At 35.6% G+C, this 19,298-nt stretch overlaps 2 protein-coding genes across 16 annotated transcripts in view; one reads left to right on the top strand and one right to left on the bottom strand.

The window, feature by feature from the left end:
• KIAA1328 (KIAA1328 ortholog) overlaps positions 1–19,298 on the bottom strand; it is a 350,207-nt gene that overhangs the window by 137,287 nt on the left and 193,622 nt on the right. The gene's annotated exons all lie outside the window — the stretch shown is intronic.
• On the top strand, positions 15,997–16,499 carry LOC121484417 (40S ribosomal protein S19-like). Its single transcript, XM_041743663.1, has one exon. It carries the CDS (start codon positions 16,028–16,030, stop codon positions 16,463–16,465), a length of 438 nt encoding a protein of 145 aa, XP_041599597.1. The 5' UTR covers positions 15,997–16,027; the 3' UTR covers positions 16,466–16,499.

Genomic DNA, 19,298 nt, shown 5'->3' with positions numbered 1-19,298 from the left:
AAATTTTCTAAGACTCTGAGCAGAGGACCCAACTAACCTATGTTGAACTCATCACCCACAGAAACTGTGAGATAATAAATGTGTGTGTATTAAACTAATAAATTTATAGTTATTTCTTACACAGCAATACAAAACAAAGCACATTACTCAACTTTCCTCAGTTTTCTCATCAGTGACCTCAATGACCTCAATGGTGGTCGGATGGGCAGTTATCAAGGGTGTCAACTAATAAGGGTACTAATTTACAAAATGGAAAAAAAAACCCCTTATGCTTACCCAAACTTTTTTCAAAAAGAATATTATAGGGGGTATGTGCGGGGAAGGTAAGATCTCCAAGAGACATGCAGTTACAACAGATTACTTCTAAAGAGAATGAGTTCAGTTATTTAGCTTTATTTTGCTGCAGTGAGGTTTGTAGGTTGGGCTAGAGTTGCTATGCTTCAGATAATAGAGAGGTTCTTCATCTTTGTCCTCATACAAAAGATGTCAGTCTTATCCTGACATCTTGCACTGCCTCTTAGGGTTGTTGTACTCGATGAGACAATTCACATAAAGAGCTTTGGACAGTGCCTTAGCTAAAGTCAGTATTCAAACCATGTTTCCTATTAGAATTATTACTACTGTTGTTATCATTAACTTCTCTGCCTCAATAATCCTTGAGGTCAGGAGTTATATTTACTTCTCTCGGTGTACAGCACTGGGGCTTGCACATTGTAACTAGGGACTGATTGTATTAGATAAATAGAAAAAGCCAAGTTGGGTTATGGACCAAGAAAACTAGAAACAAAAATCAGAATCCATGATTAGGCTGAATTATGTACTAAGAAAAGGAAGAGAGAAGAAATAGAGTAACTGTCTGTTAGAATCTGAATATAAGAAATTAAGTTATTTTATAGTGAGCTTGAGACAAATATTGCCTTTGGGACACATGGAAGTCACAATGGGCCTGAAGGAAACAGATGTGTTTTTCGTTCTGGAGCTGATGCTCCATCCTTTCTATGAGATGTTTACAAATGTAACCTCTTTTAACTAAGGCTTAAACTAGCAAATCCCAAACTGCAATCTCTGGCATATGGGTTTGCTATGAATTTTTCAGATATATAACACTAATTTAGGAACCAATAGATTTTTTTTTTTAACGGAGGCACAATTTACATATACTAAAATGCACAGGTCTTAAGTGTACAGCTTGATGAAATTTTACATTTGCATATACCCATGTAATCATTACCCCAGAAAGTTCCTTGTGCCACTTCTAGTCAAACCAACATTGTCACACTCCCAGAGGTAACCATTAATCTCAGTTCTATGACCACAGATTAGTTTTGTCCAGGTTTAGCTTCATACAACTGGAATCATAAAGTATGCTCTTTTGTGGCTGGCTTCTTCTTTTTTAAAAGCTAGAAATCTTTTTTTTAAATATTTTATTTATTTATTTAAGAGGGAGAGGTGAAGAGAGGGCAGGGGAAGAGGAGAGAGAGAATCTCAAGGACACTGTGCAAGTGAGCACACAGCCCAAAATTGGGCTCCATCTTACCACCCATGGGATCAAGACCCAAGATGAAATCAAGAGTTGGACACTCAACTGACTGAATCACTCAGGTGTCCCTGTTGCTGCTGGCTTCTTAAGCTCAACATAATTTTGAGCTTCTTTTATGTTGTTGCCTGTACTGATAGTTAATTCTTTTTTATTGCTCCAAGGAATTTCATTGTATGAATACAGCAACATTTGTTTATTCATTCTTTTATTGGATTAGGTTGTTTCTAGTTTAGAGCTACTATGAACAAAGCTGCTAGCAATATTCTTATGTCTTTTTTTTAAAGAGGGGGTGGGGCAGAGGGAGAGAATGAGGAAGAATCTTAAGCAGGCTCCATGCCCAGCACGGAGCCCAACGCTGGGCTCAATCTCACAATCCTGGGATCATAATCTGAGCTGAAATCAAGTCATACGCTTAATTGACTGAGCCACCCAGAAGCCCCTTTATATAGTCATTTTTTAGACATATGTATTTATTTCTCTCAGGCACAGGGTAGGCATATGTTTGATACAGAAACAGCCAATAAAAGTTTTCCAGAGTGGTCGTTCTATTTTACATCTCCACCAGCACAGTAAAAGAGTCTTAGGTGCTTCATATTCACACTAACACTTCTTTGGGGAGGATGGTACAAAAAAGGTGGTTTTATTAAAGCACAGGGACAGGACCTGTGGGCAGAAAGAGCTGCCCACACTAACACTTGATAGTATGTTTTTACTTTAAGCCAATCTGGTGTGTACTGAAATCTTGCTATGATTTTATTTTGCATTTCCCTGATATGTAGTGACAGTAGTTGACATATGCTTATTAGCCATTTGGATATCTTGTTTTGTTATGTGCTTGGTGAAACCAATACTTTTAAATAATTCAAAATAATTTTTATTTTTTTCCTTTAAAAAAAGATTTTATTTATTTATTCATGAGAGACACACAGAGAGAGGCAGAGACATAGGCAGAGGGAGAAGCAGGCTCCATGCAGGGAGCCCGATGTAGGACTCAATCCTGGGACCCTGGGATCACATCCTGAGTCAAAGGCAGACACTCAACTGCTGAGCCACCCAGGCATCCCATCTTTTTACTTTAAAAAAAAAAGATTTTATTGATTTATCTGAGAGAGACAGAGACAGAGCACAAGCAGAGGGGTGGAGGCAGAAGGACGAGGAGAAGCAGACTGCCCTCTGAGCATGGAGCCCGATCAGGGCTTGATTCCAGGACCCTGAGATCATGACCTGAGCCAAAGGCAGATGCTCAATGGACTGCCATTGAGGTGCCCCTATAATTCAAAATAATTTTTAAAGAACTGAGATGAGAAATGAAAAATGAAGGTCAGGGAAGACAACTTTATGCAAATTCTTTCTGATGAGAGAACTTGGCTCTAAATGTTCACCTTCATTGACCATGAATGCATAACATACTCCCAGAAAACCTTGTCATTTTGGCCATTCTTTTTTTTTTTTTTCCGCATTTTGGCCATTCTTAACTCAGCTTACTGTGTACTATGCTAAAAATATCATAGTTATAAGCATATTCAACTTGCAAATTAATAACAACTCTGTAAGCTAGTTATTATAGTTACCAATTCACTGAAGAGAAAATGAAGTTCAATGAATAAACACAACTTTCCCAAAATCACACCAACACTATATGTAATAAATGGGAATGTGTCTCGTTCCAAATCTTTAGTCTTCCATTACTCCATGATGTAGCGTATATATATATATATTTTTTAGATTTTTATTTACTTATTTGAGAGAGAGCTAGAGGGGGAGGGGCAGAGTGTGAGGAGCACAGGGAGAGTGAGAATGACAAGCAGACGTCCCACTGAGCATAGACCCCTACCAAGGGGCTTGATCCCATGACCCTAAGATCATGACTGGAGCCAAAACCAAGAGCCCAATGCCCAACCAACTGAACCACCCAGGTATCCCTCCATGATGTAGCTTTTTAAAACACTAATTTTTTCTTTGTTTCTTTCTTAAAAAAAAAAAAACATTTTTCTTTAATATGAAATATGACACAGAAAAGTGCACAAAACAAATATAAACATCTCAGTGAATAATCACAAGACAATGTCCACCAATGTGAACCACCTTCTGAGAGACAGAATGTTGCCTGTATGCAGAAGATCCTTGATGGTGCAGTACAATCACTACTCTCTACCTCTCCGGTCCAAGGGAATGACTATCTTGACTTTTATGGGAATAACTTCCCTGTTTAATACTTACCTGCTTTAAAGTCCATACCAGATTTTGATTTTACCTGTTTTTAAAAAAAGTATAAATGGAATAATATGAAATACATTCTTTTGTGTCTGACTTCTTTACCCAACATTATAACTGTAAAGTTTATATATGATATGGCATGTGGCTATAATTTGTTCATTTTAATAGTTCTACAGAAAAGGTTAGCAAACTTCTTCTGTAAAGGGCCAGAAGACAAACATTTTAGACTTTGTAGACTGTATGGTCTTTGCCATAACTACTCAGTTCCACTTTTGTAGTGTGAAAGCAAGATATAATACATAAATTAATGGTCCAGTAAAACCTTATTTGTGGACACTGAAATTTGAATTTCAAAGTAACTTTTCCATTTCATGAAATATTATTTTTCCCCTAATCATTAAAAAAGTTAAAAACCATTCTTAACTAATGATTAGATTGAGTGCTCCTCCAATTAAAGGACTCTATGGACATGCTAAGATATGCTTAAAATTCAACAAGCAAACTGACCAATATGACTTGTAATGGGCTATCACACATTATCTGTGTGATGAAAATGAGTTAAATGGAGTGCTTAATCAGAGATGAACAGAATGATATTTAGCAGAAAAGAATGCAGAAGAACATACTCAGGCAGGAAAACCAAACTGTATAAATGAAAAAATAAGTTTACACAGGAAAATGATCTGTAGATCACAACAAATAAAAAAGTTGAATTCAAAATGGTAGCATGTTAGGGTTTGCATTATATACAAGCTACCACAAACCCTGACTACATGTTGAGACTCTACAAGTGGCAAAAATATAGCTAATAAAGTCTTTGATGTGATATGCTATGGGATCCACAACACACACACAAAAAAAAGATGAGGAGAAATTGCAGGCATTTTTTGGCTTATGACATAGTGAAATATCATGTCTTTTAACTTGGGTGGATATGTGCTAGTGACACAGAAAAAGAACACACAGAACATGAGACAAGCACAGTGTGAGAAAAGTATAAGTTTAAAAAAATGTGAGAGACTTAGGTTGGACACAATGAAGAACATTTTGGGAGTGGAAATTAGTAAATTTCTGAGTTGGAAGAGAGTTTTCTGAATGTTTAGGACACCTTCTTAATATATGACATTTTTGTTTTACTAATTTTTTATATGACATTTTAAAACAGACTTCATAGGAAAAAAAGATGGTTCTAAACAGAGTATGATATGATCCTGTATACATTTATGCATGTGCACCTAGGTGTTCAAGCATGTATATGGCCATGCACAATCACATACTATTCCTATGGTGATACAAAGCTTTCCTACATTCTCACAAGTTAAAAAAATAATAACACCTGCAGTATTGCTTGTGAAATATGATCAACAAGTAAACAGTAATATTTTGTTAAGTTTCTATAAATCGTTTTTACAGGCCTGGTCAATCTCTCTGCTATGAAGCCATAAGAAAAGAGGTGAATTAAACTGCAGTAATTATTTCTTGCAACAGGTAGTTATTTGCTCTGCATGATTAGGAATTGATTATAATGCATTTGTAAATTGTTAACCACAGAATTAGTAGTTAACAATATCAATAAATATTATTGATCTATTCATGATATTCATGTCTCTGATGGCAAATACTAATTTACTATTGGCAAGTACCCTATTAACAATCCTCACATTCCCACAGTCTTATAAGAATGGAAGTCTCAATTTTGTAACTTCAAAATTCCCCCCTGTGCCCTTCATTGAAAAGTCAGAAAATCCAGACCTATATTAAATATTTCTAAACCTAAATCTGTGTATGGGACAGGTCATTGCATTACCCAGAACATTTGGAATTAATGTGAAATAAGGCATAGAACGACATGCTGCATTTTTAAGGTCAGACGTACACGGACCAGTTGTCAAGCTGACAGAAGCTATGCAATGCAACAGCTGCACTGTATGGTTTGCCAAAGTCTCATCCCAAATAAATGTTCATTCTCCCCAGTGCAATTAACTTTCCTATACTGGCAGATTTTGCTAGAAGATCATCAAGGTAGATTACCTTCCAGCATTATGAACTAAATACTTACAGGTGTTATATCATCAGTTATAACTTACAAACTTTTGCATTTAGGAAGACATCCAGGCAAATGAATAATCTAATTTATGAATTATTTATAAGAAATTCACAGCATGCTCCTGGCATCATCCATGGCCTTTTCCAGGTCATATGACACCAATTAGAGCTGAATTTTAAATTATTCAATAACCTGAACTCTCTTGTCATTTAACATATAGATATCAATGCAGTAAACAAGTTAAATCTAATGGGCCCTAGAGGTTTAAGCCTCTCTGCTGCTCAGCAGCTAAAGCTGTAGGCTATCAATGGAAGAGAAAAATAACAGAATGCAGCAGTCAAATGCATTTGCAAGGCTCTAATAACTTATTCTAGTTCCCACAGGGCTGGTGGCACAACCTAGGATTATTGAATCTAGACGACATTAAAGTCAGTAATTATGAGATTTAAAAGAATATAGACACATGATAATGTACAGATGACAGAACACTAGCAAGAGAAACTACGTGCCATACCAGCTTTTAGGATATGTATATTGTAAGTGTGCCAACATTTCTAAAAGTTACTACCAGACTTAGAAAAGGTTAAACCTCATAATCTTTAATCATTACTACATTTCTTGAAAGTTGGAGTGTGTTGATTTGCTGTAAGAATGAATGAGAGTGTGGAATAATTGACAGTGCACTTGAGTTGAGGTCAAAAGACCTTGATTAGAATTCTAGTTCTGCCACTTAGGAATTCTGGGTTATTGTTGGTGGTGGTGGTGGGGTTTTTTTGGCAAGTTACTTTACATCTCTTAGGCAGTTTAGATATTTGTAAAATGGGGGTTGGGTTTGATGATCATTAGAGCTTTTTAAGAGCTACCAATACAGAGATTGGATTGTTCTACACCAAGGAGATGAAGGGAAAGAAAAGGGTTACGTGAAAAATTATAGAAATCAATAAATATTCAGCTATCAACTAACAGTCTTATTGCACAATTACTGAATGTTCCTTGGCTCTATTTCCCCTAGCAAATTGTTTTTTTTTTTAAAACAAAATTACTGCCTTATGTAATTCGCACACTAAAAATCTTAAATAAGTATCTTAATTCATCTGATCATTAAATCTGAAAGAGATACAAATGAAGATTGAATATGGCAAATGCATGGTTTGAGAACAATCCCAAACACTTCAATGGGATTGAAATATTTTGATGCGATGGCACAACTATCTGCCACACAAATACACAACAGTGGTACTGATTCAAATTGCTTTTACATATATGATTGTCATTGCCAAAAGAAAAAAAAAGCAGCTTTATACATGATGTTCTACATCTACCAAAGGAAACAGATGTACAACGCTAATTTTAATTTACTGAAGATCAAAAAGAAGGTGAAATAATCTTATAGGGAAAATGAAATAAAGACAAATTAGAAGTGGTGAGGACAAGCTTCATAGGCATAAAAATGAAATCAAAACATTGGGTAATAAAGTCAACTGTATTTAGATTGTTAGGGAGGCAGCACAAGAAAACGATCCTTAATAGCTTACACCAACATTCTCACACCCCCTTTTTGGCTTTATGTTTGTAGAATGTATCCTGTGTTTATAGAGTATATCCTGGAGCTCCAGACACAGCTCCCCTTGGTCTGCTCACTGCTCTCTCTTCTCTAGCTCCAGTGACTGTAAGCCTCAAGAATGGAAACAAGAAGTGAGTGTAGACAGATGTTTCAATGTAGTTCTTTTTAAAGGAAACAAGATTAGTTTGTGTCAAATGAAGGAAATTCTTAAGAATTCTTAGTAGACTTTCTAGAAAACAAAGTTAACACCATTTGAACATAATCAAGAATGCATTTATGTTGTTGGCTGAGGTGGAAAAAGTATCTGTATTGTATTTTTGAAACTAGAAACTACAAATAAACTCTTCTGAAGAAGGGTATTTAAGAAATACTATGAAATATAACCTATGGTGTACTTGTAGGAAACAGGAGGGAGGGAAAACCAGGCTGTTATTATACCAACATTTCTTGAAATGAATCACAGCCCTTTTTTTTTTTTTTTTTTTTGAATCACAGCCCTTTTACTAAAGATTAGTTTATATCCTTTCCCGCCCTATATGGTTGCTGACCAGGGTAGTGAAGAGACCTAATGAGAAGCATTTCTGAAAGCACAGGGAACTACTAAACCAAAGAGATTTAAGGTGGTCACCCCTAAAGGGCTAGCCTGTCCTTGGGGACTCAAGAGCTTTTAGAAATCGGTGTCCATCGAAAGATGAATGGATAAAGAAAATGTGGTTTATGTATACAATGGAATATTACTCAGCAATTAGAAACGACAAATACCCACCATTTGCTTCAACGTGGATGGAACTGGAGGGTATTATGCTGAGTGAAATAAGTCAATCGGAGAAGGACAAACAGTGTATGTTCTCATTCATTTGGGGAATATGAATAATAGTGAAAGGGAATATAAAGGAAGGGAAAAGAAATGTTGGGAAATATCAGGAAGGGAGACAGAACATAAAGACTCCTAACTCGGGGAAACGAACTAGGGGTGGTGGAAGGGGAGGAGGGCGGGTGTTGGAGGGGAATGGGTGACGGGCACTGAGGTGGACACTTGACGGGATGAGCACTGGGTGTTTTTCTGTATGTTGGTAAATTAAACACCAATAAAAGTTAATTAAAAAAAAAAAAAAAAAAAAAAAAAAAAAAAAAAAAAAAGAAATCTTAGTCCTTTAAATGTATAGAGTCTAAGTACTGACTTTTAAAAATTTAGGACATTGCAAGGTGCCTGGGTGGTACAATCAGTTATGCCTTTGACTTGGTTTTGGCTCAGGTCATGATCTCAGGATCGTGGGATCGAGCCCCATGTTGAGTGCGTCACTGAATGTGGAGTTGGCTTGAGAGTCTCTCTCCTTTTCCCTCTGCCCCACCCACTTGTGTTCTCTATGTCTCTCTCCCACTCTCAAATAAATACATAGGTCTTAAAAAAATTCAGGACACTGCTTATTAGTTTAGTGTACTGTAAAAAATCAAGAGAAGACATTTTATTTAGAAATTAGTAAGAAATAAGGTAGGCAATTTCCTTGCACTCAAATGCCCTTCCTTCTTTGCAGGCTTTTGATATACTACTCCTGCTTCAAGGCTGGCTTAGCACCGCTCCTTCCATTGTGGTTTCCCCATTCCCAGCTCAGCTTGGTTGTGCTTTCCCCAGGAAGCACCCCAGGAGTATTCTGCTCATTCCTTTATTGTTGTATTTATTTCATCCTGCTCCTATTATAATAGTCACCTGTAAGCTGTTTTCATATATCTAAGTTTCCCTGTGATGTGTAAGTATTTACACTTCTTAAAAAAAGTACAAACTCTTTTGAGGGTGGAGATTTCAAAAGATACCATTACTTTTGCTTATTGTTGTACCTCAGCAAGAGATAGTAGGTGCATAATAAGTAATGTTTTTTGCATATTATTTGGTCCCACTCCAGTGCATACTGTGTAGAACTTCAGGAGAGGGGCAATGTTACTTTTAACTTCATATTTGAATGACACCGATCTTTATAAATAAAAGATAAAGTAATGAACATTTGTTGAATGAACCAATAAACAAAAAGCAGGAGTATCATCAGCTAAATGGCTTAATTTGGATCATAAGGAACCGATAGTAATTTATGGCAAAATGTACTTTATTTTTTTCATGAGCCACTTATTTTTTCTTACAAGTACATTTTCTCAGAGTGTTTAAAGGTTAGTAAAAAATTCCACAAATTCAGGAAAAATTCCAACTATATCTTTGAGGGGTCTCAATGCCTATTTAGTTTGGATCTGTGAAACAGTAAATTTTAAGGGAGCTGTATGCTTCTGAGATGAGAATTTAAACATAAAGTGTTCAGATCTACACATTGTATTGGATGATCATTAGAGAGTAAGGGAACTAGGTAAAGGATGGATGCCTAGCTAAGGCATAAAAAGGAACTACATTAGGGCAGCCTGGGTGGCTCAGCAGTTAGCACCACCTTCAGCCCAGGGCATGATCCTGGAGACCCAGGATCGAGTCCCACGTCAGGCTCCTTTGCATGAAGCCTGCTTCTCCCTCTGCCTGTGTCTCTGCCTCTCTCTCTCTCTCTTTCTCTATCTCATGAATAAATAAATAAAAACATCTTTAAAAAAGGAACTACATTAAAAGGAAGGCACTAACAAACTTACTACAATTTCTTGATTAAGAACTCTATAGAATTTCCTTAGGGTCTAATGCCTCCAAATTCTCAAAAAGGTTGAGCAAAATCCATTGTGGATAAGTTTATTTCAGTCAACTTCCCTTCATGAATAACTATGAGGACAAACTTTTTAAAAATCTGTTTGAAGGCACTGGTATGTTATCAAGGTAGTGAGGACATGAAGAGGCCAGGATCCCAGATTGAAGGTAAACAAGAAAAGATAGTTTGACATTAGTTGTCACTTTTTGGTTCAAGATGTTCTAAATTGGGATGCTAGCTGAGAAGCTGAGAAGAGCTGTAAGCAGTCTCACAGGGCTGAAAACAAAATTTGGATTTCAGAGCCTGCCAAGAAAGAGGTCCTGTCAAAAAATCCAGGCTTTCCATTGAGACTCCTGAAAAGCTAGTAGGAAAAATAAAACAGAAATAGAAGAGCCCATGGACACCCTGAGGTTGAGTTTCAAAATCTACTCAGTCCCAGACTGTGTTGAGGTAATTTGAATCAAAGCTAACTGCCTGCAAGAAGAAAATTTCTGAGATTAGAGAAGAAGCAAATTTTCTCTGGAGAAAGATAACATCAGAGACTTATATAATAAATAGTATTTTCAGAGACACTGCCTGACATTCAATAAAAAAATAAGGAAGCATACAAAAAGATAAAAATAATAAACTTACAAGAGAAAAAAAGTCAGTAGAAATAAAACCACAAGAGATTTATGTGTTGGCATGATCAAATATGGACTTAAAAATAATTGTTACTTAAAACTAAGAAATCAAAGAGTATCATGGAGAATACTGCAGAGAAATATAAATTAGAAGAAAAATGAAATGGAAATTTTAGGACTGAAAATACAATACATATAGTTAAAAACATAATTGCAGGTTAGGTATATCTGAGGAGACAATTAGTGAATTGGAATAAAAGTCAGAAGAAAATATCTAGGGCAGCCCGGGTGGCTCAGAGGTTTAGCACTGCCTTCGGCCCAGGGCCTGATCCTGGAGACCTGGGATCGAGTCCCACGTCAGGCTCCCTGCATGGAGCCTGCTTCTCCCTCTACCTGTGTCTCTGCCTCTCTCTCTCTCTCTCTCTCTCTCTCTCTCATGAATAAACAAATAAAATCTTTAAAAAAAAAAGAAAATATCTAGACCAACATGAAAACATATATGTAAAAGGATGGAAATACATAAAAGAATGTATGCAATATGATGAAAAGCCTAAAATAAATACAATAGTAGAAGAAGGGAAAAGAGGGAATGAGGAAGAAGTAATATTTGAAGAGATAAAAAATTTTTCAAAATTATTATCAAATCACAAATTTAAAAAGTAGCATGAATCCAAAGGAGATTAAATATAAAGAAAGCCACATCTAGAACACATAATAGTATGACGGTTAAAAACCAGGACAAAACATGCTCAACAGTTACAGAGAAAACAAGCATCTTCCCTTCAAGGAGACAATAATAAGACTTTCAATTGAAAGTAATTGAAAGTAAATATTTATTAAAAACAAATGTAATAGATTTTGCTTCCAGTCCTGAGGAGTAAGTGGGTCAAAAATTAACCCCCAATCTTTACCAATAAAAGCTGACAAAATGTAGGAAAAACCTATTTCAGAACATAGGAGACAGGTAGCAGAGATTATGATGTCTGAAAGAAAAGAAGAAAATCCAGTAAATCCTACAATAACACAAGCTTTCTGTCTGAAGGTAACTCTTGAATGGTAGCACAGAGGAGGAAGAACGCAAATAGAGTCCAAGATTCTCAACTGAGTTGAGAAGTCAGAGATTAGAGTTGGAGGAGGCTGAAATGGGTAGAATTTGAAGGACTATGTATCCAGCAGAAGGGAGCAAAAGGGTCTCCTTGATTCTTTGACTAAATACCAATGTGTCCATATATAGGATGAAAAATCATGAGGAACTCCAGGGTAGAAACAATTACAAGGAAGCTCCAAAAGGAACAATTCCCAAAGTTCAAGACAGGAAGGTCATATCACCCATAGAATAGAGGTTTCAAAAAAAAGAGCAATCAAGATAGATCATAAAAGGGCCACACTTTAGGTATGTGGCAATATTACTCCTAGAGTAAAGGTCAAACTAGAATCACTCCAAAACAGTTTAGACATAGACCTTGAGGGGCACCTGGGTGGCTTAGTTAAGTATCCCACTCTTGGTTTCGGCTGAGGTCATGATCTTAGGGTGGTGAGAACTAGCCTCATATCAGCCTCTGTGCTCAGAGTGGAGTCTGCTTGAGATTCTTTTCCCTCTCCTTCTGCTCCTCCCCCTGCTCACATGCATGCAATCTCTCTCTCTCAAATAAATAAATAAATAAAATCTTAAAAAAAAAAGGCCTTGAATGTATCAGTCTAATCCAAAAGCAATTTTACTGCTAGCCAAACAAACCCTGACACTTCATAAAGAAACACAACAAAATCTAGTACTCAACAATGGAAAATTCATAATGTATGGCATTTACTTACCAGACAAAGAAACAAAATGTTACCAATAACCAGGAGAAAAATCAATCAGCAGAAACATAAAAAGTAACAGAAATGATGGATTTATAAGACAGAAACCTGAAATGAGCTATTACAAATATGTTCAAAGACAACATGTAAAACATGATGAGGAGATAGATGCAAAATATATATTTTTAAACACAGCATTTCTAGGGAAGAGAAATACAGTATCTGAAATGAAAATTTCACTTTATGAGATCAATAACACATTAGATAACTAAAAAAGAAAAGACCAGTTTTTATGAAGATAAAGAATGAAAAATTATCCAAAGTGAAGCAGACAGAAAAGATGAAAAAAGAAAAAAAAAAGATGAAAAAAGAGATAAAGGGAAAGACAATATTTGTAATCCTTGGATAATATCAAACAATCTAACGCATTTATGTATATATGTATCTACCTATATGAATATATGTATACGTACATGCACACGCAAAAATACCCACACACATATAAACACAGAAGAAAACAATGGGGGTAGGAGAACAATAGGAAAAATATTTTAAATAATGGTATAAATTTTTTCAAATTTCTTTTTTTTAGTATCTTATTTATTTATTCATGAGAGACACAGAGAGAGGCAGAGACATAGGCAGAGGGAGAAGCAGGCTCCCTGTGGGGATCCTGATATGGGACTCAATCTCAGGACTCTGGGATCACGATCTGAGCCAAAGGCAGATGCTCAACCACTGAGCCACCGAGGTGTCCCTCAACTTTCTTGAAGAACATCAATAAAGTCCGTATGAGAAAAACACAAGAACCCATATCAATGCATATCATAATAAAATAGTAGAATATTGGTGATAAACAATTTTAATAGCAATCAGAGAGAAAAGAAACATTACATACATAAAACAAGGAACTATGGCAGACTTCTCATCATAAACTATGCAAGCCAAAAGATGATGACACGACAGTTTTAAAGAACTGAAAGAACTGTCAGCCTAGAATTCTATATCCAATGAAAACAGACTTAGAAATGAAGAGGAGATGATTTTTTTTCTCAGAAAAACAAAAATTAAGGTAATTCAGTAATAGCAAGCCTGCAGTACAAGAAAGGTCAAACAAGTTTTTTAGGAACAAGGAAAGGACAACAGATGGGAACCTGAACCTACTGAAATAAAATTAAAATATTACAAATGATAATTTAGTTATATATAATAATAAAATAGGTAAACATAAAATGCTTTTTTTTACTTATTAATTAATCTTTTTGAAAGGTAACTGCTTACCTAATGCAGTAATAATAAAGTATATTAAGTATGTGTGGAAGCAAAATGTTTGACAACAATAGCACAAAGGACAGAAGTATACTGATAGAAGGTTCACATATTCTATATAACACAGAATAATATTATTTGAAGACTGGGAGAAGTTAAAAGTTAACATTATAAAACTTAGAACTACTAAAAATCAAAACAGAGTCATAGCTAATAACTCAATAGTGGAAATAAAGAAATCCTAAAATATAATCAATTAACCTAAAAGAAGAGGACAAAAAGAAGTACAGATGGAACAGAGTGAAATTAAACAGCAACATGGTAGATTGAGATCCAAATGTACTAATAATTATAAGGAATGTAAATAAACACTCCAAATTTAAGGCTAGGATTCTCAGGTTGGAAAAAAAGCAAGACTCAATTACATGCTTTCTACAGAAACTAATAAGAAATGTAAAGACAAAGACAGATTAGAAGAAAACTGAGTAGAAAGCATGTATCATTCAAACACTAATAAAATAACTGGAATGGTTATGTTAATTTAGACAAAGTAGATTTTATTTTATTATTATAATTTTTTTAGAGAGAGAGAGCATGGGCACATATGCTTGAGCAGAGTGGGGAGGGGCAGAGGGAGAGGAAGAGAGAGAATCTTAAGCAGGTTCCATGTCCAGCACAGAGCCTGATGCAGAGTTCAATCTCACAACCCTGAGATCATGACCTGATCCAAAATCAAGTGTCAGACGCTTAGCTGACTGAGCTACCCAGGTGCCCCCAAGTGAACCACCCAGGCACCCCTAGACAAAGTAGATTTTAGAATAATAAAATTGCCTGGGAAAAACAGAAATATTTCATAATGATAAATGGTTCGAAGCATCAAAATAATTTTAAATGACTGTATACATAATAATGGAGTTTAAATATATGAGATAAAAGTGACAGTAGGAAAATGAAAAATAGAGTAAGTAACAATGAAAGTCAGAAATTTCAACACTCTTCTCTTGATAAGTGTAGAAGAAGTAAACAGAAAATAAGTGTTATGAAAGACATAAAACACTATCAACCAATTTGACCTAATTCACATTCATTTTAAGTGCATATGAAACAACCACCAACATAAATCGTATGCAGAGTCATAAAACAAACTTCAACAAATTAAAAATAATTGACATTAAGACAAAGTAAGTAAGAAATCAATAACAGAAACCTATCTGGAAATTCATCAATTATTTTAAAATTCAGGAACACATTCCTATGGATCAAAAAAGAAATTGTAACAGAGATTAGAAAATGTTTTGGACTGAATAAAAAGGAACACATAACATATCAAAATTTAGGGGATGCAGTTAAAGCAGTTATAAGGGAAATTTATAGCTTTAAACACCTATGTTAGAAAGAAGAAAGATTTCGGTTGACATTGTGCACTTCCATATTAAAAAACCAACAGAAAAAAAAGCAAAACAAACCCAGAGGAATCAAAACAGAAACAATAAAAGATTAGGACAGAAATGAACAAAGCATAACAAGTAGAGAAATAATGAAAACAAAAGCAGATTCTTTGAAAATATTAAACTTTATATAGACCAATCAAGAGAAAAAAAAAGTCCATCTCAGGAACAAAAGAGAGATACCATTACTTAATCTAGTCATTAAAAGATAATAAAGAAATACTGCAAATAACTTCAAGTTAATAAATTTAATAATCTAGATAAAATGAACAAATTTCTTGAAAAATGCAAATTATCAAGATGGATCAAGATAAAACAGAACACATTAATACTCTATATCAACTAAACAAATTAAATTTTTAATTAAAAATTTCTCATGAAGATAACTGAAGACTCAGATGGCCATAATGATGAATTCTCTCAAACACAATTTTTTTCATGAGAGGAAAGTGGAATACCTGCAACTTATTTTATGTGTAATAAAATGTTAGCATTACCCTGATATAAAAACCAGACATTATAAGAAAACTACAAATCAATATTCCTCATAAACATGGATGCAAAAATTCTTTATAAAATTAGAGTTAAGTACAGCAATAAATAAAAATTTTTATAAAAATTTATAAAAATATAAAATGACCAAATGGCGTTTATCCCTGAAAGGGTAAGTTGAAAATCAATCCCTGTAATGCACTCTCTTACCAGAATAAAATACAATTCTATGGTTACATTGATAGAAGCAAAATAAGCATTTGGCAAACAAAACAAAACAAAACAAAACAAAAACAAAAACAAAAACCAAAAAACAAAATAACCTTTTTCCCCTGGCTGGCAGCGCGGAGGCCACACGATGCCTGGAGTTACTGTAAAAGAGGTGAACCAGCAGGAGTTCGTCAGAGCTCTGGCAGCCTTCCTCAAAAAGTCTGGGAAGCTGAAAGTCCCTGAATGGGTGGACACTGTCAAGCTGGCCAAGCATAAAGAGCTTGCTCCCTACGATGAGAACTGGTTCTACACACGAGCTGCTTCCACAGTACGGCACCTGTACCTCCGGGGCGGCGCTGGGGTCGGCTCCATGACTAAGATCTACGGGGGACGTCAGAGAAACGGGGTCATGCCCAGCCACTTCAGCAGAGGCTCCAAGAGCGTGGCCCGCAGGGTCCTCCAAGCCCTAGAGGGGCTGAAAATGGTGGAAAAGGACCAAGATGGGGGCCGCAAACTGACACCTCAGGGACAGCGGGATCTGGACAGAATCGCCGGACAGGTGGCAGCTGCCAACAAGAAGCATTAGAACAAATGCTGGGTTAATAAATTGCCTCATTCGTTAAAAAAAAAATTTAAGTCAGAAAATTATAAATAGGAAGAGGATTCCTCAATTAGATAAAAGGTATTGATACAAAATCTATAACCACCATCAGACTTCATGGAGAAAGATGCAATGCATTCTACATGAAATTGGAAAAAAAAGACACAGATGTCCATGCTCAGCACATCTCTTTAGCTGTATATTAGAGGTCCTAACCAGTACAATAAGGAAAATAAAATAAATGGCACAAAATTTGGAAACAGATATAAAACTGCCATTCTATACAGACAACATGATCGTATATGTAGAAATCATAAGGAATTCAGAATATCAAAATTACTAAGTTTAGCAAGGTCACAGGATATAAGGACAATCCAGACAGTTCCTGACTTTGACAGTTCAACCTATGATTCTTTGACTTATGATGGTGCAAAAGTGATACACAGTCAGTACAGACTATACTTCAAATCTTGAATTCTGATCTTTTCCTGGAAAGAATAATATGCAGTACAATATTGTCTTATAATGCTGGGCGGCAGCAGCAAGCCACAACTCCTAGTCCACCACATGACAATGAGAAAAAACAACCGATATGCTTATGCTTACAATCATTCTGTACCCATACAACCATTGTGTCTGTCACTTTCAGCACAGTATTCAATCAACTATATGAAATACTCAACACTTGATTATAAAATAGGTCTCGTGTTAGATAATTCTGCCTAACTGTAGGCTAATTTAAGTGTTCTGAGTTCATTTAAGGTAGGCTTGACTAAAACAGGATGCTTGGTAGGTTTAGGTGTATCAAATGCATTTTTGACTTATGGTATTTTAAATTTATGATGAGTTTATTGGGACATAAGCCAATCACAAGTTCCAGAAGACCTATACAAATAAGAAATATTCTTATATTAGTAAAGAACAGTTAGAAAATGGAACAAAAATACTATTTACAATAGCATCCCCAAACACGAAATACTTAGAGATAAATTCCACAAGATATGTGCATAATTGTACAATGAAAATTAAAAAGTACTACTGAGAGAAATTGGAGATCACCTGACTATACAGAGAGAGAGACTGTGCCCATGGATCAAAGGATGCAATATAGTTAAGATGTCAGTTTCCACCAAATTGATTTATAATTTCAATGAAATCCCATTATATTCTTTTGTAGAAGTTGACAAGCTTAATCTGAAATCTATATGAAAATTCAAGGGAACTAGAATAGCAAAATAATTTGAAGACAAAGAATACAGTTAAAGGACTTAACATTGCCTAATTTGAGAATATTATAAAGCTGTATAATGAAGACATTATTTCCCTGAATTAGGATTAGAGAAAGAGATAAATGGAAAAGGACAGAGTCCAAAAGTTGACTCACACATATATGTGATCAATAATCTCTTGATGGGGATCCCTGGGTGGCTCAGTGGTTTAGCACCTGCCTTCAGCTCAGGGTGTGACCCTGGAGGCCCGGGATCAAGTCCCACATCAGGCTCCCTGTATAGAGCCTGCTTCTTCCTCTGCCTATGTTTCTGCCTATCTCTCTCCTCTGTGTCTTTCATGGATAAATAAATAAAATCTTAAAACAAAATGGTCTCTTGACAAAGGTAACATATTAGTTTTCTAATGATATGCAACAAACCACAAACTTAGAAACTTAAAACAACATAAATTTACTGTCTCAGTTTCTGTAACTGGGTCCTTTTCTCAGGATCTTACAAGGCTGAAATTAAAGCGTTGGCCACCATGAAATCTGAGGCTTGGGGTCCTCTCTGGCAGAATTCACTTCCTTGCAGTTGTAGAACTCATGAAGGCTTGTTTCCTCAAGTCCAGTAAGATCTCTCTCTCTACAGGGGGCCCTATCTGCTCTTATTGTAATGACTTTAACTGATTAAATCAGGTTTATTCAGGATTTCCTTTTATTTTCTCCCTTTTTAAAAATTTTAATTCAATTAACATATAATGTATTATTAGTTTCAGAGGTAGAGTTCAGTGACTCACCAATCTTATATAATACCCAGTGCTCATTATATCACATGCCATTCTTGTCCATAATCTAGTTACCCTATCCCCACATCCTCCTCCCCTCAGTTTGTTTCCTATGATTAAGAGTCTCTTATGGTTTATCTTCCTCTCTGATTTCATCTAATTTTTCCCTCACTTCCTCTATGCTTCTCTGTTTTGTTTCTTAAATTCCACATATGAGTGAGATCATATAATTGTCTTTCTCTGATGGACATATTTTGCTTAGCGTAATACCTTCTAGTTCCATCCACATCATTGCAAATGGCAAGATTTCATTTTTTTGGATGGCTGAGTAATATTCCACTGTGTATATATACCGCTTCTTCTTTATCCATTCATCTGTCAATGGACATGTGGGCTCTTTCCATAGTTTGGCTATTGTGGACACTGCTGGGTGTGCAGGTGCCCCTTTGGACCACCACATTTGTATCTTTGGGATAAATACCTAGTAGTGCAATTACTGGGTCATAGGTAGCTCTATTTTCAAATTTTTGAGGAACCTCTAAACTGTCTTCCAGAGTGGTTGCACCAGCTTGTATTCCCACCAGCAGTGTAAGAGGGTTCCCCTTTCTCTACAACCTCGCCAACATCTGTTATTTCCTGAGTGGTTAATTTTAGCCATTCTGACTGGTGTGAGATGGTATCTCATTGTGGTTTTGATTTGTACTTCTCTGATGCTGAGTGATGTTGAGCATTTTTTAATGTGTCTATTGGCATTTATACGTCTTTTTTGGAGAAATGTCTGCTCGTGTCTTCTGCCCATTTCTTTTTAAAAAGATTTTATGTA

This window comes from Vulpes lagopus, chromosome 1 (assembly GCF_018345385.1).
Source record: "Vulpes lagopus strain Blue_001 chromosome 1, ASM1834538v1, whole genome shotgun sequence".
Taxonomy (NCBI): Eukaryota; Metazoa; Chordata; class Mammalia; order Carnivora; family Canidae; genus Vulpes; species Vulpes lagopus.
The sequence above is the reverse complement of the archived record's forward strand: the minus strand, read 5'-3'. Positions and strand labels throughout refer to the sequence as shown.